At 41.0% G+C, this 26,095-nt stretch overlaps 1 protein-coding gene across 6 annotated transcripts in view; it reads left to right on the forward strand.

Annotated features, from left to right (window-relative positions):
- Positions 1-9,009: 9,009 nt before the first annotated feature.
- LGR5 (leucine rich repeat containing G protein-coupled receptor 5) overlaps positions 9,010-26,095 on the forward strand; it is a 119,072-nt gene continuing 101,986 nt past the window's right edge. For 5 of the 6 annotated variants that reach the window (XM_029204951.1, XM_029204952.1, XM_029204956.1 and 2 more), the window contains exon 1: positions 9,224-9,500. In XM_029204951.1, coding sequence (XP_029060784.1) covers positions 9,289-9,500 — 212 coding nt within the window. In that variant the 5' untranslated portion in view covers positions 9,224-9,288. Of the gene's footprint in view, positions 9,501-26,095 lie in introns of all 6 variants that reach the window. The other variant, XM_029204955.1, reaches the window with a different exon arrangement.

Below are 26,095 nucleotides of genomic sequence, written 5' to 3' on the forward strand. Positions count from 1 at the left end.
GTATAGAACGGGGTCAAATCTGCTTCATACTTAGGGAAGTTTTTCAAGTTCTTTGAGCACCAATTTCCTCATCTGTGGGATAGGGAGAATAAACTATCATGAAGACACAAAAAAAAACTGGTATTTACAAATATTATTAATGAGGGATAATATTTTCCCATTATAAGTGGAAAACTACCACAACTGGGTAAAATATATATATATATATGTACTAAGAACACTGAAATGAAATAGGTAAAATGTTAACAGCTCTTATGTTCAAGTGGAGGGGTTGCACATGATTTGAATTGTGTTCTATAATTGTTTATTTTCAATATTTCTACAACTAGCTTGTATTCGTTCCTCTTGTAACTGACTTATCAAAGAAACATTTATAAAATGCCTTCAGAAACTACATTATGGCCTGATGAAACAGAAAGATGAAGAAAAATGACAGTTTATAAGAGGAAAGAAGTTTTAATTACTTGGGTAATATCATTCATAAAAGGGGGAAAAGTCTTTTATGTCTTCAAAATGCATTAAATTTCAGCCATTATGTGACTGGAAAAAGCTCAAGTAGAATAAAGAACCTTAGAAATCACTTGCCAAAAATATTTGCCACCGTAATTGGTTAGGACATTGTCACAGCTCCTGAATTTTGGGTTTTCTGAGCCCTGCATGTGATCTACCATTGGGAGAGAGCAACACAAACACAGAGGCCATTGCATCAAGCCTGAGATCAAGAATTTATGTCTGGCTTAAATCAAAGAGTCCACAAGAGAGGGCTTCCCTGGTGGCGCAGTGGTTGGGAGTCCACCTGCCAATGCAGGGGACACGGGTTCGTGCCCCGGTCGGGGAAGATCCCACATGCTACAGAGTGGCTGGGCCCGTGAGCCATGGCTGCTGGGCCTGCACGTCCAGAGCCTGTGCTCCGCAGGAGGAGAGGCCACAACAGTGAGAGGCCCACGTACCGCAAAAAAAAAAAAAAGAGTCCACAAGAAAGATTTGAAGCTGTAAAATTCCATGTTATAATCAGCACCCTAAGTGATTTTTGAAAACTTTTTTCAACTGCAAACTTGATGTGTCCAAAGTTAAATTTACTATCTTTTTTCAAAGCCTGATCCTCTTCCGGGGCTTAAAAGTGTGGTTTTGGAGTCCTATTGGACCACAGATTCAATGTCAACTTCACCACTTAATGGAAAAGAAACTTTGGAAAGTTATTTAATTTCTCTGAGCCTCACTTTCCTTATTTGTTTAAAAGAGGATAATTATATTTCCCCTACAAGTTGCTGACAGGGATAAATTTTTTAAAAGATGCATTTAAGTCACCTAGCACAGCACCTGGCACAAATAAGGACTCAAAAATGGTAACAACATTTTTCAGGAAATAATCATCATCTACCCGGCCTCCCAGGCTAAAGGCAACAAAGACATTACAACCATTCTATCCCTTGTAGGTATCATAGGCACGAAGTTGTGCCAATTCCACCCCTGAAATATCTCAGGAATCTAACACCTACTACCTCGCCATGTCCAGTGCTACATACTGATTGTGGTATTTCTCACCTCTTGCCCAAATATGCATATACTGAAATCAGTGATAACTCCTGACTCCTACTCTCACAGTGCCCCATGCTGACACTAAAGTTCTCTTTTCCCAAAGATAAAATGTGACATCATTCCCCTGCTTAAAGATGCCCTGGCCCCCTATTGCACCCAGGATCAAGCCCAAGCTTAATAAGATGGCATATAACACCCTTTTCACAACCCCTCTGCCTTAGTGTATCTCTCTAGCTTCTCCTTATGCCAGTTTCCCAAGATTCACACATGTTCACCCTGAGCTAGCACCATGCTAATCATCGTCTAAAAATTACCTTTGTCCTCATCACACTCCCAGGGATGGCCTTCCACTTCTCTTCATTTAACAAACTCATGGTGAGCCTTCAAGAACTTGCTCCACATATCACCTTTTCTGTGAAGCCTTTCTCTGAGGCAGAGTTAGTTCCTCCCTCCTTTTTACCCTAGCAGCACTTTTTTTTTATCCCTGTTACTATCCTGCATTTTAATTTTCTGTTTTTCATGTCTGTCTTCTCAACTCAGTGGTGAATTACTTGAAAGCAGGCGCCATATGTATTTATCCCCCCGTTTCCAGTGCTTGGTATCTATTGAATGTGCAATATATGCCTTTGGATAGATACATTTTAATTAAAACTGGGAATTGAGGCTTTACTAAAACTGGAAACCGAGGGCTGATAAATGTAACTCAGACTGTTTCACTGGCAAATGTTCCCGACCAAGGTGATCTCAAAATTTTGTGAAACACTCTACTTTCATGGGAAACCACAGTAAATGTTCAAAGTACCATGTCACTAGCAAAAGAAAAAAGTGAAAGGCTCTATAGAGTTCAATAGACTTTCTCAAGGAAAAAGTTCAAGAAAAGAATGGAAGGCCCTTTATTACTACCATATATTAAGTGCTAACTGCATGGAAGTCCCTGTAACACATTAAGTCTTGTTCTGCTAATGGCTCTACAAAGTTGGCACAATTGTCCTCATTGTGCACATGAGGAAATTGGGCCTCACAGATGAAGTTCCTCCAAGTCCCACAACTTGTAAATGACAGAGCAGAGATTTGAACCCTGGTCTGTGAGAACCCAAAACCTGTATTGTGCTGCTATGTTATGCTGCTCTTCTCCTGGGTGACCAAGCCAATGACCCTCACACCATTCCACCCTCTCCCAGCCATCCCCATGGGAAGTTAGGGAGAAAATGGGAGGGGGAAAAACAGAGAGAATGTGAACAAAGGAGACTGAAGGACGGGAAGAAAAGGAGAGGGATCATCTCTTAGAAAATGTATTTAGAATATCTACATATTTTTAAAGCTGCAATGAGATTTCTTCCTACAAAATACAATCTAAAATCTATGCAAAAGAAGAAAAATCTATGAAACTTAAAATCAAAATGTTAGTCCTTGTTAAAGAAGCATTAAAACAAACAGGCTCACTTTATTAATCCACAAACCTAACAACGCTCAACAAAAAGCTTCTGTAAATTTTAATTGCAGCAATCTGGACAATGTTTTATTATGACTCACTGACTTGAGCCACAATGTTTGCGCAATATATTTTGCCCTGCATTATGAGACTGTACTTGCAGTGAAATGCTACTATGCATACTCAATTAAAATACACTAGACTTATCAAAATAAAGCATTTGGGGAAATAGCGTGCTCTGTATTTGTTTACTTTCCTTTATAAATCCTGCATGTCCATGGAATAAAATCCATAAATTTGTTCTTCTAAGTGAGCTGTACAATTCCTTCCCCTTACTTTTACTATTACTATCTGCTCAACACCTCTGGTTTTTCTTTCCTGAAATATGCTTATCAATGGTTATTTATTCTCTAGTGTTTGAGATAGAGCTCGTTCCTAACATATAGAATGGTTTCTACTAGCTACTCTACAGATACGTCCCCAGAAGAAGAGACAGGAAGTTCTGCCCTGTACCCTGCAAAGGAGAATGTGTCCAGTGATGGCCGCTCACTCACCTGAGCTGACCACTTCCTTTCTCCTCTCTCTGGGCTGTGCTTTCGAAGGTACTTCCCTCTCTTTCCTCATCCAACAAGTTCTAATGCTCCTTTTTTCTGTCTTTCTTCTGAAAATTGTTTATGAGATGAATATTCCAAAGTTTGCTAATGTTTATAGGTTCATAATCCCTTTGTCAAAAATGTCAAGGTCACAGATGCTGCAAAGGCAGAATTTTGGAGGATTTGAAAAATAGACTATATTGGGAATGATAGCCCATATATTATATAAAACCCCCAGTGGAGTCTGAGGAAGCACCCTGCAATCAAACACATCAACATTTCTGTGGCAAACTGAGCGAATATTAACACGAAACGAGAAAAAGACTATAAACAGATTCATGTCCGTTCAGTTCACATTGTGCCACCAAGTTTGTTTCAGAAACCTTTCCTTTTTCAGAGCTCTTACGATTTCAGAATTGCAGTTGAGAGACTGTAGATCTGAATATACTCTAGCAGTGGGCCTTGGGAGAAGCATCTCTGCCAATGGGAACCTGTTAGCCTCTCATCATTTTGGAGCAAGGTGTGTGGTCTGTCTGAACCCTGACATTTAAATACGAGCATGTGGACACGAGAGATGGTTAAAAATCCTAAAAGCGTAGTTCTAAAGAAACCATAAGAAGATCCACCACAATGGGCATATGGAACAGTTTGTCTGAATACTAAGGTGATATTTGGCAGAATTTAAAAAACATGGGAATGAGCAGGAAGATCATTTAATTTTAAGTGTTTTATTATTTTTCTTCTCATTAATCTTATTCTTAGTTTGAAAAGAAAACTTCTCCCTGCTTTACATGTGAATTTGACTGGACACATGTTCCCAGGAAGCAGGCTGCCTACCAGTAGAATCATGTTCATTATCATACATGAAATAAAACAAGGAGATCAAAATGAGCTAAAGAATTAATAATATCATGTACCACTGTCCTTTCTTTTAGCATGTTGTGAACATGTGGATATATTTAAAGGTTTCCTTTGTGTTGGATAATATCAAAGACAGATCCGATTGATATTATATAATAAGCTATTTCAAAGTAATGAATTAGCTGAACTAATGCTTTCTTGCTAAATAAATAATTCTGAAAGAAAATAGATCTTTATTCTTAAATCCTCCTCCTTTCTCAATTAATTAGACTTTGTTGGTAAAAGGAAGTTAAGAAATTCAGCATAAGCCTGATTATATCATGAATGTAAAATGAGCAGGGCAAATAATGGGCTCTATACTCTTTCAAACAAGTTAAATAAGTCCGTAATAGCCCACCAGTTGTGTAAACACTATTTCACTATACTTGTAAAAGAACTATTGACTTACCTGTTAACTTAAATTATCCTGGCATGCTTCAACTAAGCTTATTAGTAATTCATGCGGTGTACACAAATGTTTTTAGTTGTGGACTTTTTGCAAAGATTAAAGAATTAGGAAAGCATCCGTTTAGCAAGCCCAGAAACACAAACTACACAAACTGTACTTTACCAGAACTGATTTTAGGAACTTGCAAAGAGTCTAAGAAGTAAAAAGGGAATTCAATCCTGGCGTGAGATATTCCCATTAACAGTCAGCTCATTAACAGGCAGATACCTTCCAAAACCATAAGTAATATGAACATCTCACCCAGACATAATACCAAATGAATCTACTTTAGCCTGCTAACCTTACTATCACATGTAAGGGGTGGAGTTGTTTTTCTCTGACATCGCACCGCTATGTATTCCTGTGGGTAACTGGTTGTCGAAAGAAACTAGAAATATATATATTTAAGGGGGAAAACGTTGAATATATACTTGTCCTTTCTGTCACAGGAAAAAACCACCATTCTCTGCTCCAAATGGTTCCACTGCAGTCCAAAAAGACTACACTTTTTTTTCTTTACCAAAATATGTGAATTTCTTTCTCAATAAAACAATAGTAAACCCAAGATACTATCCAGTTTAACTCTCTGTATGTCTAGAACTCCCAAGGGATTCGGGAAAGGGTAAAGAACTTAAAGTCAAAAGGCTCAGGTTAGAATTTGGTTGCATCACTGACTTGTTAGTCACCATTAGGAAAATGACTTACATTTCTTATCCTTAAGTTTGGGGTAAGAATAATGCTGACCTCATAAGGTTGGTATGAGGTGAGGACTGAGTGGGAACATGTAAATGTATAAAGAGCTGAGTCAATGCTTATGGTCCTTATCATGCAATTTGATAACTTGATCTTATAAATTAAATGTTATTTGCCATAAAGCAGAGAGACCACTACTCAGAGCCCTTACTAGAGCTTGCTTTCCTTTCTTTTTTCTTTTTTTTTCTTTATAGTACACAAGGAATCTGGTTTGCTGTATTTTCTTCTTTATTAGCTAAAATAAAGTAATTAACATATATGCATTCAGACAATAAAATCACTATTAGAAGAACCATTCTTATTTTCAACCCATATGATTTTCTATGTTTTAAGGTCTACAAGACCTTGAATTTCATCAGGTCTCACTCACGTATTCATGCTTCCTGGACTTGCAGGTTTTTCCTGAGCATCCTTGATTGCAAGTGATCACAGATAAATCCTTCCTCATTACCTTAAGCAACAAGACAAAACAAAATTGATTGGTTCACCCAGTTGGGAAGTGATGGAGTAGAAACAGCTTTAGATCCAGATGTTTAAAAGAGGACCTTAGGATTTTGCTTTTCTCCTCACTAATGCTTATGTTCAGTTCCTGGTGAGCTCTCTCCACAAGGGAGAATGACAGCTCCCTTGAGCTCCAGGCTTCCTTGTCCTTAGAACTCATGAAGCCAGAAAAGACCCTCTCACCCCAGAGTAAATGACAATCCCCCAGATGGATTCCGATTGCTCTGCTTGGGTTATATACTTACCCCAGGGGCAGGAAAGTGGGGCTACATGATTGACAGCTCTACCAGAATCACCGAAGGTTTGGGAGGTAGTTTCCCAAAGGAAAAGTGTGGAGTGCTCTTACCAAAAAGAAAGAGGAGAAATGTTGGGCATGTGAAAAATAAATAAATAAGTAACAGATGTTCATTACACCTGGCTTCATCCAGCATAGCTGTCTTTCTTCCTTGTAATTGAATCAGAAATCCCTCTGCTTTACATGAATTTGTTAACAAGCTTCAATTCCTGAACAGAAGAGGAAAGGCACTAACACAGGTTGAAAATTTACTCTGCTCTAAGCCAAGTTCCAGAGATTTTCACATTTAGAACTACCTAGGTAAATAATAATCCTCCTTTACAGAGACTTAGATAGGCTCATTCTGTGCTTCTGATCAAATGCCTAAAACTGTCAGAACCTAGATTCAAATCCAGTTCTGCCTGATTCATTCCACAACCAAAGTGCTATGCTCTTTTTGGAACCCTGAAATCATAGAAACTGTTGACAAAAGCCCTCAGTAAGATGACGGACACAACCATATCTGGATGCCTGTCTTGATAAATCAGTCAGTCAATAAATATCTGTTAAGTTTCCACTACCATGAGTCCATTGTATGAGTCCTACAGGTAAAGACAAGTGGCCTACTCCCTGTCTCCAAAGCTATCACAATAAAGTTGGGAAAACAAAACATATCAGCATTCAAGAAAACTTTAGGGCTCAATTATGTGGTATTTATAACATACACTTTCAGTGAGATTCCTGGGATTCCTGTGCAGAGTCTGCTCCTCTTAGATTGCAAGCTCCATGAAGAGAGGTAACTTGCCTCCCTAGGTCATTGCTGTATCATGATTGTAGCTATTCTACAAAGGTTTGTTGCTTGATGATTAATTAGACTATAGTTACAGGAGGTTTTACAGAAAGAGTAAGTCTTGAACTGCTTACTTACAAAATAAGTAATCTGGGGATAGGTTTTTTTAAAAAGGGTAGGAAAATAGGTAATCAGTAGGCATTCTATAAATGTGGAAGGAATGGCTGGGAGAAGCAAGAATAACGTGAGAATAAGCAAAGGGATGGTAGTGGACGCGATGTGCAAAGGGGCAAGTGAAGGACCAGGACAGAATTAGGCACTGCACTGATATCCAGAAATCAGGGTTAACTCACAGTTTTCAGCAGCCACTGTCAAATTCTCCAAAATCTCTGGGCTGCAGGATCTTTATCTGCAAAATGAAGAGAATGGAGTATATAAAGCTTAGCCACTTTCTCCTTCCATCCAGTCCAAAGAATCACAAGCTTGCTAATGATGGGATTCACCATAGAAAGGAGCATGTTCAGAATACTGATTTAGGTCCAGGAATCTATATATTTTTTCAAGTTCCACAGGTGGTTAGCCAGCTTTGGGGATCACTTCTTAAATGAAGGAAAGTAAATACACGCAAAGAAAAAAATCTTCCCAACTGTAAACTTCAGAAATTTATATGGGAAACTCAGCAGGATGGAAGAAGATTAAGAGAGGCCTTAAAAGCCATAAGGGTTCTCCACCTTCATGAAGCAAGGAGACATTGTGCCTTGAGTGAAAACTGTACATTTTTGTGAGTTGAAGTGGCAGGCTTGGGCCTTAACTTCTTTCAGCCACTCACTCAGGTCTGCAGACGTCGACTGGCTCCTCACCGAGGCCTTTTCTCCAAGAAAGCCCTGAGTCCTTTTCCTCCTTTCCCCTGCGGGTTCCCTGCAGAACACTTTTGAAGAGTGTGAGAACACGCATTTTGCACTGGCAATGGTTCTCACACCTGGGTGGGACTGCACTTACTTAGAAAACCCTGGGACACTTAGGATGAAAAGGCCGCCGAACAAAAGCAAACACCCATCTATCTGTCTGTCCCGCATTGCTTTACTAAAGGTGACTGACTTCCAGAGGATCCTAAATCACTTTAAAAAAACAGTCACTTCGACTTCTTACTCCGTGGATTAGACAGAATTGGAGTGCTTGCTCACAAGCTGTATTTACTTAGCGATTAGCCCAGCGTTTCGATTTTAGGGCAAAAGCGAGCCAGACAGGGCGGCTTGAGGTAAGGATCAAAAAGGCCACCCATCCTTCGCCTGGGGACGCCTGCCTCCTTACCCTGTTAGTGTAACTGTTTTTCTGGATTGAATTGTAGTCTTTTTTTTTTTTAAGCACTCCATGTAGTCCCTCCATTATTTGAAGTGTTCTTAGAGGTAGCGTGCCGCATCCCTCTGCCCCTGCGCGTCTGTCTGCGTCCGTCTGAAGCAGGTCCCTTTCGGCTGTCTGATCTGGGTCGCCAGGACGCAGGAGGGAGTGGGGGTGGGGATGGGGGTCCCCTGCCCCTCCTGAGGTGCTGAGCGCCGGAATCCGCGCCCCGGAGGCAAAGCTCGAGCGCTGAGAACTCGCCTGCACCTCGCGCCGCCAGCAGCCTCCAAGCCGCGGAGTCGGGAAAGGAGGGAGGGGGTCGGAGGAGGGAAAGTGGGGCCAGGCGGGGGGTGCCTGGGAAGCCGGGCTGCGCTGACGTCACTGGGCGCGCGATTCGGGCTGGAGCGCTTTAAAAAACGAGCGTGCGAGCGGAGATGCTGCTCCACACCGAGCAGGCCGCCTGCAGCAGCAGCCCGCACGGCCCCCGCAGCGGCTGCAGCCAGGGCGCTCCCGAGGCCCGTGTGGCGGCAGGGGCACGGCCGCGCCCCGCAGCGCTTCTCCTCGGCGCCCCCGCCGGGGGCCAGGAGCGCTGCGCCCCGCGCTGTAGGCGCCCGCGGAGCCGCAGAAGCCCGCCGAGCTGCGCCTGGCGCGCCACCGTCCGCCGCAAGCCCGACGCTGCCCTCCCGCCGCGCCCCGCTCGCGGCCCCCTGCCCGGGCACCATGGACACCTCCTCGGTCGGCTTGCTCTTGGCCTTGCCCGTCCTGCTCCAGCTGGCGGCCGGGGGCGGCTCGCCGAGGCCGGGCGCGCTGCTGCGGGGGTGCCCCGCGCACTGTCAGTGCGAGCCGGACGGCAGGATGCTGCTCAGGGTGGACTGCTCCGACCTGGGGCTTTCGGAGCTGCCCTCCAACCTCAGTGTCTTCACCTCCTACCTGTAAGTGCGCCTCCACTCCGCTCCGGAAAGGGGACAGAGGGAGGAAAGGAGGCGGGCCCTAGGCCAGGCTGGGGGCTTCTCGGCTCCCGCCTGCTCTGGAGGGGGCGGGCGAGTTTGCAAAGGGCGCCTTGGCCAGGCGTGTTTGGGCCCCTGGGAAATGCACGTGTCTCGGGGTAGCACGCCCGCACTTTCTGGGCCCGCAGAGAAGCGTCTTCAAGTGCAACCCGGGAAAGCGCTAGTGCGCTGCAGCTTTGCGGTCCAGCTCTAGGCAGGTCGCCGCGCGAATTCCTCCGACTGGAGGCATTTGCCTGCAGTGTGGGCATTTGTGCCCCTGAGCCTGGAACCCAAGGGCAGGCTTCCCAGTTGGTCCCTGCCCCAACCTCCCCTCCTTGTCCTGTCGCGTTCCACGAAGAGATGGGCTGTAAAAATTTCCCCAGAGGAGAACTCCAACTCGTCCAGCTCCAAAGGAATTTACTCTGCATCTCTTGCACAGTCGCGTGATGTAACCTTTTTCTTTTCTTTTCTTTTCTTTTCTTTCTTTTTCTTTCTCTCGCACCGCCCCCCCCTTTTTTTAAATGAAGTGATTATAATGTGGCAACCACAAACCCGATAAGAGCTGCCAGAACGTTATCTTTACCTTTGGCTGCCCGAGCCGCCCTTTGAAGTGCCCGCGGCCACGGTGTAATCTTTAACCATCTCCTCCTCCGGGGGAGGAAAGGGAAGTGGGCTGAAGGCGGCGGGGCGGGTAAACAGCGGCGCAGACACCCAAGTGGAGACCTGAACCTCTCTGTCATCCCTCGGGGATCCTCCCAGCCCGTCATCCCACCACCACAGACTCCAAACCCCAACTACGGAGACGAGGCAGCGGCTCATTTCATAATCTGGTCTCTGGAAAATCCAGGCCCGGAGGGTAACAGGTGGTCGGGTGGATGTGGTGACCCAGGAGGAACCCGATTCTTGGGAACCAAGGCGACAACTCTCCCTTGCCCTGTGGAGAATTTGGGGCTCAATTCCTTCGCGCAGAGAGACTAGGGGTCGGGACCACTCGGGAAAAGGGGCACTCGTGGCCACAAGGTTACACGTTTAGGTTTGAACTCGAGGCACTGCGGTGAGCCCACCCCAAACCCTGGCAATCCCAGTTTCGGCTTCTCTGATGTACCTTGGCAGGAGTGAGTTGGGATGTTTGTGAACTCGGTCTTTCCTCTGTTTAGTTGTTTTCTGGAGGGAAGAAACATGAAGAGGCTTGCACAACGCTTTACACTAGATAGTGATTCTTTTTCTAGAGACAGAGTGAGGAAGGAAAAAAAAACATTCTTTTTTACTTGCTTTGATTTTGCGTTGAAAGGGAGGGATTATCCTGCTAGATTTTAGTGTTAGTAGACGGCAGTCCCTTCCTCACCTACCATAAAACTATTTTGGCTGCTTTCCCTATCTGAAAAGTTTATAAAATTGCTCTATTTCCCCACCAGGTTTCCCTTCAGTGGCACTTAATTGCATGGTGTAGTGATATTTTTACAGTGATGGAAATCTGCTCGCCTAAGTGATCATTCTCTAAGAATTCACATTTCCTCCTCCTAAACAACTATCTGTACTATGAAATTGTCTGTACTATTCATCTCCAGCCTCTGGGTTTAACTGCTAAACTCAGTGTTTCAAGAATCACATATTCTCCTGTATCGTGAATTTCTGAGAGCGGTTGGCAGTTGCACTTAAGAGCCTAGAACTATTCTTCCCTATCACCCTGAAGAAACTGGCCATACACAAGGGAGTTGTGCATTCCCCCCAAACATTTACCTATTTAAATAATACACTTGTTAGAAAACTTGTTTAAGGATACAGAAAATAAATGTCATGACTTTTTTCTCTCACTCATTTGTTAGGCTTCTGTTACTAAAAGTTGGTGTAAGTAAAATACTGCTTCAAATCATTTCCCACATACCTCAAATGCAGTTAACTGCATCCTCCATGTGCTGGGGAGCTCTGACTGCCACTGTTCCCTATCTATCATTATGGATAACCCCTTGGAGTTAAGATAGCATTAGGAAGTTAATTGTCAGCTTTTTCTCGTGCTATTTGATGACAGCCTGTATCCTGGCCTAAGGGGAAATGTTCTCATTGTCCTATAAAATATAAAACTCAGAGTGTCTGTGGAAAGTGTCACAGTGAAATGTCAAATACTTGCATCTAATGGTTAACATTTCAGGGAATATGAGTGCTAAGTGTAGAAATCAGTCCTGAAGTAAATAACCAAACTGATGTTCTTCGTGATGGGCAATTTCAGAATTGGTCTCCTTATAGAGTACAAAATGCCAGAGGTCATCGGATGCCCTGCCTTGGTGGGTTGAAGGGTTTGAGGTTGGGGGGTTTGTTTTGACAACCTCAGGGACTCTGTGCCGACATTAAGGGTAGATGGCGCCCTCTTTTGGTTACACCTAGAATTAAGTGACCATTTCTCCTTCACTTGTGCACTCACAACCTGAAAGAGAAATCTTTATTTACTCATATTCAAATAAATAAGCATGTGCTTTACTGGTTGTATTATTTTAAGAGATAACTTCATTTTGCTCTTAAATGGGAACACGAAGTTACAGCCCCGCTCCACTGGGGCCCAGTGGTAATTAAGCTTTGGTGAGAAAGTTGCAGTGTGCAAAGACTGATGTGGGTGAAAGACCAGACTACTATCTTTTATTGTTTGTAATAAGTTACCACCATTTCTTTGAGTGAAAATGTTATCTCTTAATCTTCCTCCTCTCCCCAGAAAAGAACAAGCATTTCATTTTCTTCAGACTGATGGTGGCAACTTCCAGCTGTACATGTTTGGCAAATAGATTTGCCACAATCTGATAACGGGCTAGTCCAACTCGTAGGTAAAGAAAGTTTCTTCAGTCTCTTCATAGAAGGTTAGAGCTGTTTATGTACAGCTTTAGAATCTTTCTTCCCCAGAAAAGCTAAGTCTTAAGCCAGTCCAAACATTAACTCTCTTTTCTTACTGAACTGCATTCTCCAGTGGATCTGTAATTGGACCACTGAACATGCATGGTATAAACACTGGAAATTTTCAATCTTAATCTTTCTCTCTCTCTCTCTCTCTCTCTCTCTCTCTCTCTGTTTCTCTCTTCCAGTGATTTTGGGCTCTGATTTTACAACAGGGGCTAATAAAGCTCACTCAGCAGAAAACAAGGAACACACCAAGGTTAAGACATAAAAGCAGACAATAATTATTTCCAGCGTTTAGTGCATCTCAACCTAGCAGTAGTGATCTGTCAGAAAGAAAGTAGTGCTAGCATCTAATCTTACTATAGGTAAGATATTTTAATGCATCAAATGTGGACATTTTTGCTAATAAGGTCTTAAAAGTAAGCTCCCTATACTACTTTGATGTATCTTTCAACCAGTTAGTGTGGCATCCAAATAGAAAACTAAATCCTAATGAATATCTTACTATAGTAAATATACTTTTCTTTATTGATCTAGAACAGCCATTTTATTTTTAAACGAAAACTGAGTTTTTCCCTGCTATTGCTTAAAGACATGAACATTTCATCCACAGGCAAATTTATGTCACATAAACTAAAGGAACCAAGAGAAAGATTTTTTTGTGTGTGTAGTTTGGTTACTTTTCCATATGTAACTTTGTAACAAAATTTAATTTTACACATAACTGGTAAAACTAGTTTTAATTTAAAAAACCAATCAAAAATCTCAATGATAACTAATTAAGGATGCCCTGGTGTCATACATGTGTTCTAAGCACTTAAGGTACGGTTTCAAAATTAAAGAAGCTTTTCAGACTCTTCCTTGAAAATTATTTAATATATTTCTACTTCTCTTCAAGCAAAGAAAACTATTTTAAATGAAGGAAAATTTTGTACTTTAGAGATGGTTACAAAAGCCATCTTTTACAACAGTTTAGGTCAGTTGCAAAATTCATAGTTTGCTCTACAACCTACGTGCAGAATTCGTTAAAAATATAATAATATCAGTGACTTTTCTGCGTTTTAATGAAGTTCTTTCTTTTTCTTCAGGATGCCCGGGTTTTCTTAGTAGTGTTTTTGTTATGGGGGCAATTATTGAAACTAAGTGACTGAGTTAGTCTGAGTGATTTCTTTTTTAAGTAGTGGCTCTGATTCAAACAATTTTGTGGTGTAGATTTAGAATAAATATTTTACTGAATATGTTCAACATGTGCATGGCAGAGTTTTTGTGACAATAATGAATTTTTACATACAGTAAGCATGATCCTCAATCAGATCTTCGATCTTTTTTCCCGTTACACATTTTCTTCGAAGTAAAGGCAGAGTTCTGATCTGCAACGAAAGGTGGCAGTCACAAATGAGTTAGAAGATTGGAATAAAAAAATAACCTTTGTAATTAAATAAAATTATACTTTAATAATGAAACCATTCCCACTTGGATGTGCTTTAAAAAGTTCAGGAACACAAAACTAGTCTATAATTTCTCAAAGTTTTTAACTGAACTGTTTGTTTTTAATTTCCTAAACATGTAACTGTCAAAAGCAGAGACATAATAACCAAGTAAACAATTAACTATCATAAAATTAGAGACATTGCGGAATATTTATAGTTTTACAACTGATACCTAATATCTACTTACCTTAATAAAGCATTTTATATATTTCTTCTATTGAATGTATACATTTAAGTCATTTTAGCTATAAATTTAAGTATGTTTCCAATTAAACCAAATCATATGCCATAATATAGAAATGAAAAACAGTAGTGAGTGCTGCACTGAGCAATTTTGTGAAGTAATTCTTTTGGTTTTGTTCAGTTATTTATATAAATTTAGAATAATGCTAAATGGCACATTTCCTTGTAAACACCCACAAGTAGATATTTCTGGTAAATTGAATTCTTCATGAGAAGGCAAATTCCTTCCTATGAGATTCAACCTCCTCACTCCTGGTGCAGTGTTTTCCTTTATACAGTCTCATTTTGTAGTAGAAAAATGAATCAGACTGGCATTAGAGCCACCACTGATATATTACTTACCAAGCTGGTAATTTAGTCCTATTGCTATTTTTGATGTACCTTAGGATTTCATTTGTTAAACTACCCATGAGTTCCAACCTACTACAACTCTTTTATTCCCAGATCTGTCAGCTTCGATATACAGTTTTATTCAGTCATTATGGACGTCAACTACATGCTCAGTTTCACCCATGGAACTCCTTAGCTCTGGGAAAAGGAGACATTGCATAGGCTGTGTGGTGGAATTTTTTATAAAAATTTTCATAATTCAAAATTAATTTGGTTCTCCATAGGTGACATGGTAGGAAACAGGCTCATTCTTGAAATCTCTGGCATTTTCTCCCACCTCTTCAAGTTAATTTTTTTTTTTTACACTGATTGAGCCCAGTGGAAATGCCTTATTTGAAAGTGGTAGGTAGAAGAACGTTGATCATTTGATTTCACAATATGGAATAATGTTATCTAGTAGTAATGCTAAAAGACTGTTAACAGGGTGTTCAAATTAGTAGGTTAACTTTTTTTTAATTAAAAAATCTTTAATTTTAATTGAGATATAATTGATGTATAACATTAGTGTCAGGTGTACACATAAAGATACAATATTTGTATCGAAAATGATAGCCACAATAAGTCTAGTTAACATCCATTAACCACACATTGGGTTAACTATTTTTAAAATGCTTCGTAAGCAGGAGTACTTCCTCATACCCTCATTCTCAATGTTTAAATCTGGGATTGGAAAAGCTGGAATTTACTTTAAAAGTATGCAAAAGAACCAACCATTGTCCATGAAACCATCTTCCTTAAAATCAGATGGAATAATTCTCCGGGAGGTAATGATGGGCTGTCTTTCCTTCAGGGTTTATCTTCCTCACTAGACTGTGAGCTCCGCCAGGCTAGGAAATTTTCTACTTTATTTCCCAAGTGCCCACACCAGTGCCTGGCACAGAAGAGATGTTCAGTAAATACTTGTAATGTTGAATTGAATAGAATTGGCTGAACCAGCTGCTGAAATCCCAGTGGCTAAAAGAGCCCAGAGAAAGACAGATGAGAACTACTTGTCTGCAAGTAAGAGAACAACACAAGGCTACTGGTATCCCACAATTATGGCTCAGCCCCATTGGAAATACATTTAAATTGTATTTTGCTTAAATGATGCTGTGACTTGTTTAACAAACACACCAGAATTTACATGTCTAAATTACTTTATTATTGTAATGACACTAATTATAACAGCTGACGTTTATACTGTTCTTCCTGAGTGCCAGGCATTATGCTGCTACTTTACTCAATCCCACATCCCACAACAACCTTTTGACACAGGTAGTTATCATCCCTATCTTGGGGGGCCCGTTAGCTTATTGCAAGGCTATTTCCATTGCTCAAAATGTTTGGGGGGCCTCTTTGAAATTATCTTCAGGGCCAGTTTACCAGAAACACAAGAAAACCAGCCTTCTAATGATTAGCTATGCCTCATAGTAATTGTAATTGGTGCTGAAATACTTCTTCTTAGGAACACAGTTTATGAAGCTCTAATACCACAAATATTTCTTCAAGGAATCCTGGGAAATGCAGTTTTTAGTTTTCAGTAAAATGAGAATAATATTATATAGCTTAGGGCCAATCTTTTTAGTAGATACCTTTTCATATATCCATTTTCTTACTACCACAAAAACTATTTCTCTTGTCTCCAAGTCGAAGATAAATTGTGGTAGTGCCCAAGTATTATAAAGAGTGATCAGCTGACTAATAACTTCCAAGTTAAAAATGAAACTTCTTTTTTTTTCTATGACCAGATCTATGTGTCAAATAAAGTAGCTGAATTCTTTGGAACTATTTGTCAATTCAGAGAGACATGAACTTTCTTAATAGGCCAATTTTATTTAAGTTTGTATTTACCTTTAAAACTGATGAGATAAGATGAAGTGACACATCATTTATTTGATTGAGAATGGAGAATTATTTCGAAGTTTTATCTACTTATTGATCACTCTGTAAGCTCTGCACAGTTTAACAATTAAGCCAGTGATACAGACTTCTGTGTAAATAAGAAATCTGGATAAGTCAGAGAAAAGTCCCTTCCTTCAAACAAAGAAGAACTTTTCCTGAACTATCCATTTAGTTTCTTCAGTCCTTCAGTTCATTTGCTGCTGTAAACCTATGTGTTAATCATTTATTGTATTACAAAGTCAACATGAAAAATCAATAGCTGACCAATTAATTATAAAGCATATTCAATGTAAAGAACACCTCCTCAAGGAAGAACTGACGTTTAGAAAATTTAGGTTACATTGGGATATAATCTCTAAAAGCTCTTACAACAGTACACTCAACTGTAGTTTTCTGTGAACATTAATCATTTAAAATTATAGCAGATACAAACTATTCAACGCTATATATAAAACAGATAAACAACAAGGTCCTCCTGTATAGCACAGGGAATTATATTCAGTATCTTGTAATAAACCATAATGGAAAAGAATATGAAAAGGAATATATATGTAAAAAAGTTATTCAGCAATCCCTAACTTTCAAGTGTCTCATTTTTAACATATGCACATTTTTTCCATGTTCATTTTGCCCTTCTTGGCTTCAGAAAGAGTTTGATTTCATCTCCTAACGAAGACTGTGATGGTCAAGGGGAAAGAAAGCCATCTCTCATGCACACACTAACACACACACAGCAACACACCAATAAGAAACAGTTTCCTTTGTGCCACTTGCTCGGTGGAAATGATACATAACATTGACATGGCATGGCAGTGGAGAGCCAACCCTTTTAAGGGGAGACACCGAGGAACTGGCTGTGAAGGCACCTTCAGTTAGCTTCAGAAGCTGCAATGCAGAAGACAATTGTTCTGGCAATGGGAGCCCAACTCCAGCTGGGAACGCGTGCACCGAGCTGACCTTCCTCGTCAGCCTGCCAGCTGAGATTAAGCTTTCCTCAAGTGGTCCCTTGTTAGCCCAAACTTTTCCCCATTGTTGCTCATCTTTCACAACTGGAAGCCAAGTGTTTCAAACTGTTACTCAATTTGGCAGCCAAATTCCTTTATTTCCTCCTTCCACCTCCTTTTCTGCCTCTCTCTCTCTGTCTCTGTCTCTCTGTCTGTCTGTCTGTCTGTCTGTCTCTCTCTCTCTCACACACACACACACACACACACACACACACACACACACAGTGATGACGAACCTTACATGCACGCCTTCCTTTCCAAAGTCCACACTAAGAAGAGAATCTAAGAATTTTTATGTTTTGCTAAAAAAACTAGTAAACACTCTTGTGCTCCTTTTTTTCTTGAAACCTTGATTAAGTAGAACAGGGACCTCTACAAAAGATGTCTCTTTGCAAAAATAACCTTCTTTTGATCAAAAAAGCCACAAAAGTGTACTTCTCGGGAAAGTAGAAAACCACACATGATCTCAAGTGGAAAAAATATAAAGAATTTGCTGAATTTTTAACCTTAGCACGTAACAAAGATATTATTTTAAAGTTGGTTGGTTAATGTGGGCTGTGTTAGAACTTTCATTGTGTTGTGTTTGGGTTTACCCAATGTTATTTTAATGAGTTTATTGGTTCGACACACAAAATACCACATGGCGCTTGAAGTTTTTAGGTTATAAATTTTTTTGTGAGGCACTTATTTGAAGGAACTCTGTTACATAATCAATTGGTCTTTAAATCTATCAGCACAAAAATAACCTTTCACTTTTTGTATACATATACGGTGAAGATTATTTGATTATAAAAATTTCCATGGAAGGAGCTACATTCCTTAATCATCTATTATGTGTATATATTAAGATGTTCACAATAAACATTTATTTCACAATGTGTGTTGAATGGATCTACAGGATGAGTTTGGAGTCTTCTAGTAAAGGCTGAAATAAGAAATCTTCCTCTTTATTTTCTCTTCATACTTCTTGTCCTGAAGGGACCCTTAGCAGACCTGCTTGCATTTAACCATAGATGTACTCTATAATTAGTAGTGTTGTCTGCCCAATAGAGTAAAGCCTAGAAAAATATGGCAAGAGAGATGGAAAGGGTGTGTGGAAATCTGCCACCCAAGAAATAGCACAGGCAGAACAGAGAGACAGTGAGACCTCCGCTAGGCATTCAGCCCCGGTTGGTACATTTCTCCTGAGTCTGTCCTTATCCTTCTCCATCCCTCTCTTCCAGAGAGTATCAGAGGAGGACTGGAAGGATGCATTTTCCTTATCTCAGACACTCTACCCCCCAGGGCTTCAATCTACAAGACGAAGGGAAGTTTAGAAAGAAGAGTCTTGGGGATTAAAGTTATCAACTCTTAAGCGCACTGAAATCGGGGTCTTTGATTTTAACTTGCGGAAGCCACCATCCCTGTGGTGGGAGACCTGAACTCACTGAAGCCCCCATCCCCCAGCAGCTATTATTCTCCGGGGCTCAGTGCAGTGGAGTACAGGAGGAAGTTCAAGATCTTTTTTCATTGAGTCTTCAAGCTCGGCTAGCAAAAGGAAATCCTAGTTAAACCAGATTCTCCCAGGGTGTAAACCTATCTCATTTGAAGATCTCAGAAGTTTTAGCAGCATGATTAACTGAGAGCAAGGATCCACCTTCCAACTTAACAGCTGCTGGCTTGAGCATAAAGTCCGCTGCCCCAGGGTCTTGTAATCCTGAGAAGTGTTAGGTGGATATGGTCTGGTCCTGAATGACTATTACAGAGTAATTTGAAGCCCCCTTTGCCTTAGCTGTAGAAACTCCTGAGAACATAGTTAATTGTATAATGGGAAGAGAAAGGCTAATTTTGGTAGATTTATGTTAATTACAGTAAAACCAATTCAGAGCTCGCACTAATAGCTAACTACATTTAGAGTAAGCTCTACTGTAAAGAACTAAAAGGATAATCTTTTATCCACAAATTACCAGAATGACTAAGCTGTATACCTAAGGTCACGTTACACAGTGCAAAACTGAAATTTAATCATGATTGCTAGAGCATTACCCTAATTGTGCAAATAAGTGGAATTAAAATCACTTAGATGGGTTGCAGAGGTTTTTGATGAGTCAAAAGCTATGTCTACCCATAGGCTTTAGAATAGAAAAGACCTTGGAGATGACCTAATCCAACACCTTCATTTTCACAGATGATGCAATTCATGCTTATAAGAGGTAAACAACATACCCAAAAATCACATAACTGACAAGGATGGAATTGGAACCCAAGTCTCCCAAAATCCCTGGTTGAATGCTCCTTCTTTCCACCTTTTCGCTCCAGTGCCAGATACTCAAGTGAATTCTAAAACTCCCAGTTACTTTTCTAGATGTTACCAAGTATCCTGTTGCTTATGCATATTATATATTCATATCTAGGTATGTGCCTGAATCTCAACCTGATAAGATTATGGCCCACTGTAGATACAGATAAAGTGTCTCTGTATCACCTAAAAAATCCGTAAGGCAGAAAGAAGCAATCAGATTTCGTTTGAGGAATAAATAATTAACTTCCCAAATTTCAGTTCATAGTCTTTAAACATGTCTTTACTGTAACTTAAACTTCACTTGGGACTTTAATCTGACCAAATTCAGGTAGCCTTCTTGTCTCTTGTATCTGTTCCCTTTCTCCCCTAGCACTGAAATTGCATTAATTCTGGCTCTGCTCCCTTTTTGCCTGGATAACTGTGGCAGTCTCCTATCTTGGTTTCCATAGACCCCCAAGACACACACACTCCCTGCCACCCCACGAGTTTGTCCAAGAGGAAATTCTGCTCACATCTCCCATACATTCAATCCTTCAGTGGTTTCCTGTGGCTTTCACGGTAGAGTTTAACTCCTTAGTTTAACCCACAAAATCAACTTGTCTTGCCTCATCCCTCACTCGCAAACCCTGTTGCCAATCCCCCCTCCCCAACCCCCCACGTTCTCTCCTCTCCAGCCATATCAAACCACATCCTGCAGTTGCCATGTCTCAGGCCTCCCCAGGTGTTCACATGTGTTGGTCTCTGCTTGGAATGCCTTTCTTCTTTTTCATCTTTCCAACTTCTGAGTCTTCCCATACTCAGTTCAAACATCACCTCCTCCAGAAAGCTTTCTGTGACCCACCATTTTTGAAACCTGTCTGATGCTCCCACATCGTCCTGAGCTCAGACTGTCCCAGCACTCACCACCTGTGATCACCATACTTGATCTGCTTGTCTGTTTTCACTACTGGACTCTATACTCCCCTTGAATTGTACATTTTCTTGGACCAAAGAAGAAAGGAGTCTCACTGGATTAGAACACAGAATCCCTAGGTACCAATCATGGTTTTCATTTTCTGTACTTTATGATGCTTTGCTATCTTGGGGCCTTGCTTACCCAGGAGGGACTGCCTCGCCCAGGGCTATCCCTGGGGATAGCAGCGACTCCCCCTGCAAGTGCGCCTTTCATGTGCAAACCAAGCAACCCAAAGCCCACACCCCCAACCTCCTTCTTTATCAGGCTCTTGCAGGACTCTTACACACTAGGTCAATATTTCCTGCCCTAATCACCCCAGGGCCAGGTACCAGATAACTCGGGGCAACACCTACACCCTGAGCCTGATGACATTATTCAAACTAGCCAATTCTAAGTCTGCTTGTCCCACCCATTCCTTCCCACGGAAACCACAGTAAAGGCTCCTGCCCCTGCTTTCTTCCCTCTCCTTCTTCTACCCACCATGTGGTCCTGCATGGCTGATGTGCCCCCCTGCTCTTGGCAACTGTGAATGACAAACCACCTTTTCACTAGCAGTTATCTTGTGCTCTATAGGCAATACTCTACCTGAATAACTTTAACACCTACATCTTCAAACACCCTTTGCCCCTGCATGCCTGTGCCTGGGCAACTTCAAAAGCCGTTATGGCCGGGGCACACTTAAGGGACAGTCAACACCATTTTCCCTCTCTAGGGGACACTCTCTGTTCCCCTAAACTCTACGTAAGGCTCGCACATCATCCACGCCTAAGATACAAGGTGCCACCAAATGTATAACAGAGAGTGAGATAAGCTGATTGAATCTCCGGTATAATCTTATAATGTGGTGACCAAGAGGCCCTTCCCTCTGAACTTGGCAGACTGCATTGTTTGTAAACTCCCAAAACAGAAAAAAAAAAAAAATCAAAAAGTGCTTTTTAACAGTTTTACCCCTAATTTCTCATTTGAGTCTCATAAAATAGTTATGAGTACCCCTACTTCAGAAATGAGAACATCTTTTGACAAAGCTCACAGCCCTGTCTTGAATAACCTTAGCAGATTATTCCACATCTCAGTTTTCTCATCAGTAAAATGGCAATAATAATGACATTTACCTCACTGGATTGTTGTGAAGATTGGTAAGATAACGTATGTAAAGAACTTTGCATAGTACCTCATATGTGGAGCATGCATGAAATGTTAAATGTTATTGGTTTTGTCGGCCATGGTGTTACAGTTGTTATAACACTAAACCCATGTTTTTCAAATACACAGTGTTGCCTCTTGTTATCCCCCCAAAATAGTTAAATCAATTGCCCTAAAGTTTTACAAGTGTAAATGCAATTTTCATTAAACAAGATGTTTTAATGTTAAAAATGAGAGGAGAACAAGATGCCTACTAGGTACAAGAGTAGGGGAAGGAAGAAGGGGAAGTTTGAAGTGAGTAAGTCATCACCCAGCACCTGTTCAAGTAAAAAAAAAATTAGCCTTCATCTCTGGTCCTCAGTAGCAAACAGATAAAAGATTCTGTGTATTGAATGAAGTTCCACATTTTCACATGTGCGTATAGCGTTGGGTAGACACTGCACAAATCTCCAGGGTGGCTGACACTGAGTGAAGGCTTTGTCACAGATTGTGGGCTGGTGGCCCAATGTTAGCAGTACACTCCTCAGACATGATTTCATGAATGGCCCACAATTTGTGGTCCTGGGCTTGAATTGTTTTTATCCTCTCATTTTTCATCTTACCCATCCCCACGATTTTTCCTGAGTATGTGGGGTAAATTCAGTTTGGTAACTTCTTGGGCTCTTAGAAGCTTCTGTCCCAGCAGTTGACTTGCTATAGCAGCAGGCGAGAAATGATGGATTTAGGGGGACTAAGAGGGAGATAGGGGACCCAACCTTTCCTCAGAGCCAAAGATGCACTCAGGGAAAAAAACAAAATTTCAACAAAATTAAAATGTGGGGCTTTCCTGGTGGCGCAGTGGTTGAGAGTCCGCCTGCTGATGCAGGGGACACGGGTTCGTGCCCCGGTCCGGGAAGATCCCACATGCCGCGGAGCGGCTGGGCCCGTGAGCCATGGCCGCTGAGCCTGCGTGTCTGGAGCCTGTGCTCCGCAACGGGAGGGGCCACAACAGTGAGAGGCCCGCGTACCGAAAAAAAAAAAAAAAAAATGTGTTTTTTTTTTATATTAACAACTGAAAAAATAATTATACTCTAAGGAAAAAAACTGATTTAAGGAATAGGCTTATGTCTATCTGAAAATACATTCAAAAGAGTTGAACTTTCATGAGGAATTTCAGTAGCTGTTTTCAGTAAATAAGCAGTTCTATGCAATTACAGGAAGGATGTTTGCAGTCAGTGATGACAACGAGGCTAAAATTATTTCCTGGGGAATCATAGATACCAGTGACTTGAATCTGGGAGTGGGGGCAGGATTCAAAGTTAAATAGGAGGTCAGAGTACCACTCTGCTTATATTTAAGCACGAGTCCTCTGGAATTAGGTCCAGTGGACCCCCAGCAGAGAGGGGAGATGCATGGGTGGTTATTGGACTGGACAGTCTTTTAACTCTGCTGGATAAGCCCATGTCACCATCTCTACAGATTCTCAGCACCCCTCTGCAGAAAAAGCAAGCCGCTTTACCCATGACCAACAAAATCAAGAGAGCAGGTCTGCAAAGGACAAGGGAAATCTCCCCCATAGGAACACTTTTCTCTCTTACTAAATGTGAAAAGATGATTCTGGAATTCTCAAGTGCCTACTGAATTACTAAAGTAGGAAGCTGATCTATTTTGAAGCCCTAAAGCCAGAATTAAAAGAAACTTTCAGACAGACATTATGTGTTATCCAGCAGCACAGAGTGAAGAAATGGGATCTATCAGCCTGGCTTTAGAAAGCAGTCTAAATAATCACTAAACCAAGGGGGATCGAAGGCAGCAAAAGTTGAACAACTTCAAATGAAGAGTCAGAAGGGTCTGTCTCTCAGGCAAAGCAAAGTTCTTTAGGTGGAAGGGGAGTAAGAGGAAAGTGACTCTCCCGAGGAGACTGTGACATATAACGAAGGGATTTCAAAATTGTCAAGAGAGACTCAAAGGTGAGGTGAACTGAAGGATCAAAAGAAGAGTGAGGCTAGAGGACAAGCTGTCAAGTGTGGCACAGACCCTGGCTACTGTCTCTGCTGTGGGGTTGGCTCACCCAAAGGATGGAGTTCAGTCCTTCAAAGATCTACACACACACACACACACACACACGGGCACATCTCTGCATTTACACAATGGAAACTCCTTTTGGAAACAACCTCAAAATCCCGAAATACATGTATCTACTCTATCTACAAGGCAACTGGCACACTGCTAAGAGCTGGGAAATCATTACTATCATGGTGCAGCAAAACCAAAGAACACCAAAACATGCAAAGGAGCAGTGCTCTAGATTAGAAGTCTAGATCCACGGTTCTCAAGCTTGTCAGCATCTCAGCTCCATTTGAGACCTAATGTGAACCATCTCCAGGACCAGATCACACACCAAACCAACTAAATCAGAACCTCTGGGGGAAGAAGCTAGGCATCAGAATGATTTTTCACTCCCCAAGGCAAATGCAATGTGCAGTCAAGTTTTGAGAACCCCTGAACTAGGTCTAGCTACCCCACTGATATCAGCCGTAGACTCTCCATAGGATGCAGAGCCTCCCTGCCTGAATTTCACATCTGTAAAGTAGGAGAAGTGAGCACATGCTCCAAGATAGCTCCTAAATCGATCATTCTATGAATCCATCAGCTTGACATGTGTGGGTATTGGCCTAGGGCAGATGTGGCAGGATTGTAGAAAATGGGAGGTTTCCACACACCCACAGTCAAACCCATTTTGTGCAGCAATTCTGGGAGCATTGTTTACCCTCCTGCAGTGAGCGTTACTTAAAATGACTTTATTTGTTTTACAGTTTAGAGGGCCTCTGTAGGTAGCCTCTGGAGCCCATTCATTTCATTAACATTAAATCAACAAGCAGACCTTCTTTCTGCCTCTCTCAAGCAGGATTAATGGATTTTGGCATGATTTGTGCATCTAGCAGCAAAACCTCGTGCTGAGAAAGCTAGCAGGCTTGACTAATTCCCAGCAGTGCTAACTTCATAAACTTACTTTAGGCTTTTAACTTTGACTGAAGATTAAAGGTAATGACTTCACGCTGTTACATTTGAATGCATGATACTCAAGATGCATTAAAGAAACTATACAAAATGACAAACTATTTGATAAATTAACATTATATATGTTTGCATGTGTGTGTATATATATAAATATGTGGTTTATATGCTTATGAAAATACTCAATTTTGTGATGTAAAAAATGGATCCTCTAAAACACTGAGATTCACCTAATAAGTAATCATTACACTAAATATGGTATTGGCAGAGGCATATGTAAAGTGTAAGCATAAGAACCTATAGTCTGAATATTGTAAACACGCTAATAGGAGGCCCAGTGTTGTGGGAAGCTGTAACATGATGGACTGTTGAATATGAATAATTTTCTAAGAAGCAAAATGATCCTACTCTGAGACCAGTTAACACCTATAAAGAATCCCCCATATGACCATGCTAACCCTTTTTTCTTCCAGACAGTCTTAAATTAAATTCAAAATTCAGAGAAGTCTGCATGAAGAAGAGAGAGAAAAGGGAAAAATACAATATTTCCAGCCCATCTGACAAGACTACATAAAAAGCTTTTGATCAAAGGGTCTTAAGTACACTTTACTGGTGTGACAAACAACATTTTTATCCCTTTATTAGATTTATTTTCTTCTGAAAACTGCAGTGACCAGGGTATGGTTTGTGAAAGAAAGCTGGCAGGGTTGTGTTCTTTGATTCCTAATTAACACCTTCAGTCTCAAAAGAGAACCAACAGAAATACCATAAAATGTTGCAGCTGCATTGTGATTCCGCTTGGTTGGTTTGCTAAAAGTCGGCTGGGCATTGGCAGCTGCAATAAAGAGAAAGCTCAATGGATGTTTTGTATTGTGCCCACTGAAGTGAAAGAAGGCAACCATTTTAATTTTCAAATGGGCAGCTGCAGAGGGAGGTTTAAATGGAGCTAAATACAAGATTTACTGTTAATTTATAGTAAATAAACAAAGAAAATAAAACCTAACTTTCAAGTTTTTACGGTCACATAGAAATTTTAGTGAGAAATTATGAAGGACAATAATTTGGGAGCCCTTTAGCTACTGATTGGAGGAATTTGGCAGCAAGGAATCACATTCAGTATTAAAGTCAAAATAGGCTTTTGGAAAGAGCTGAGTAAGCCAAAGCTTTAGAAGTTGACATTTCCACTTTGAGAGGTAAAGGTCTATCTTTCCTGTCTTTGGTAATATAACTCCCTCATCCCACTTTATTGAAACCCTAAAATTCATTCAGATCAG

This window comes from Monodon monoceros, unplaced genomic scaffold, assembly GCF_005190385.1.
Source record: "Monodon monoceros isolate NGI ecotype Baffin Bay Population unplaced genomic scaffold, NGI_Narwhal_1 Super_Scaffold_6, whole genome shotgun sequence".
Classification (NCBI taxonomy): Eukaryota; Metazoa; Chordata; class Mammalia; order Artiodactyla; family Monodontidae; genus Monodon; species Monodon monoceros.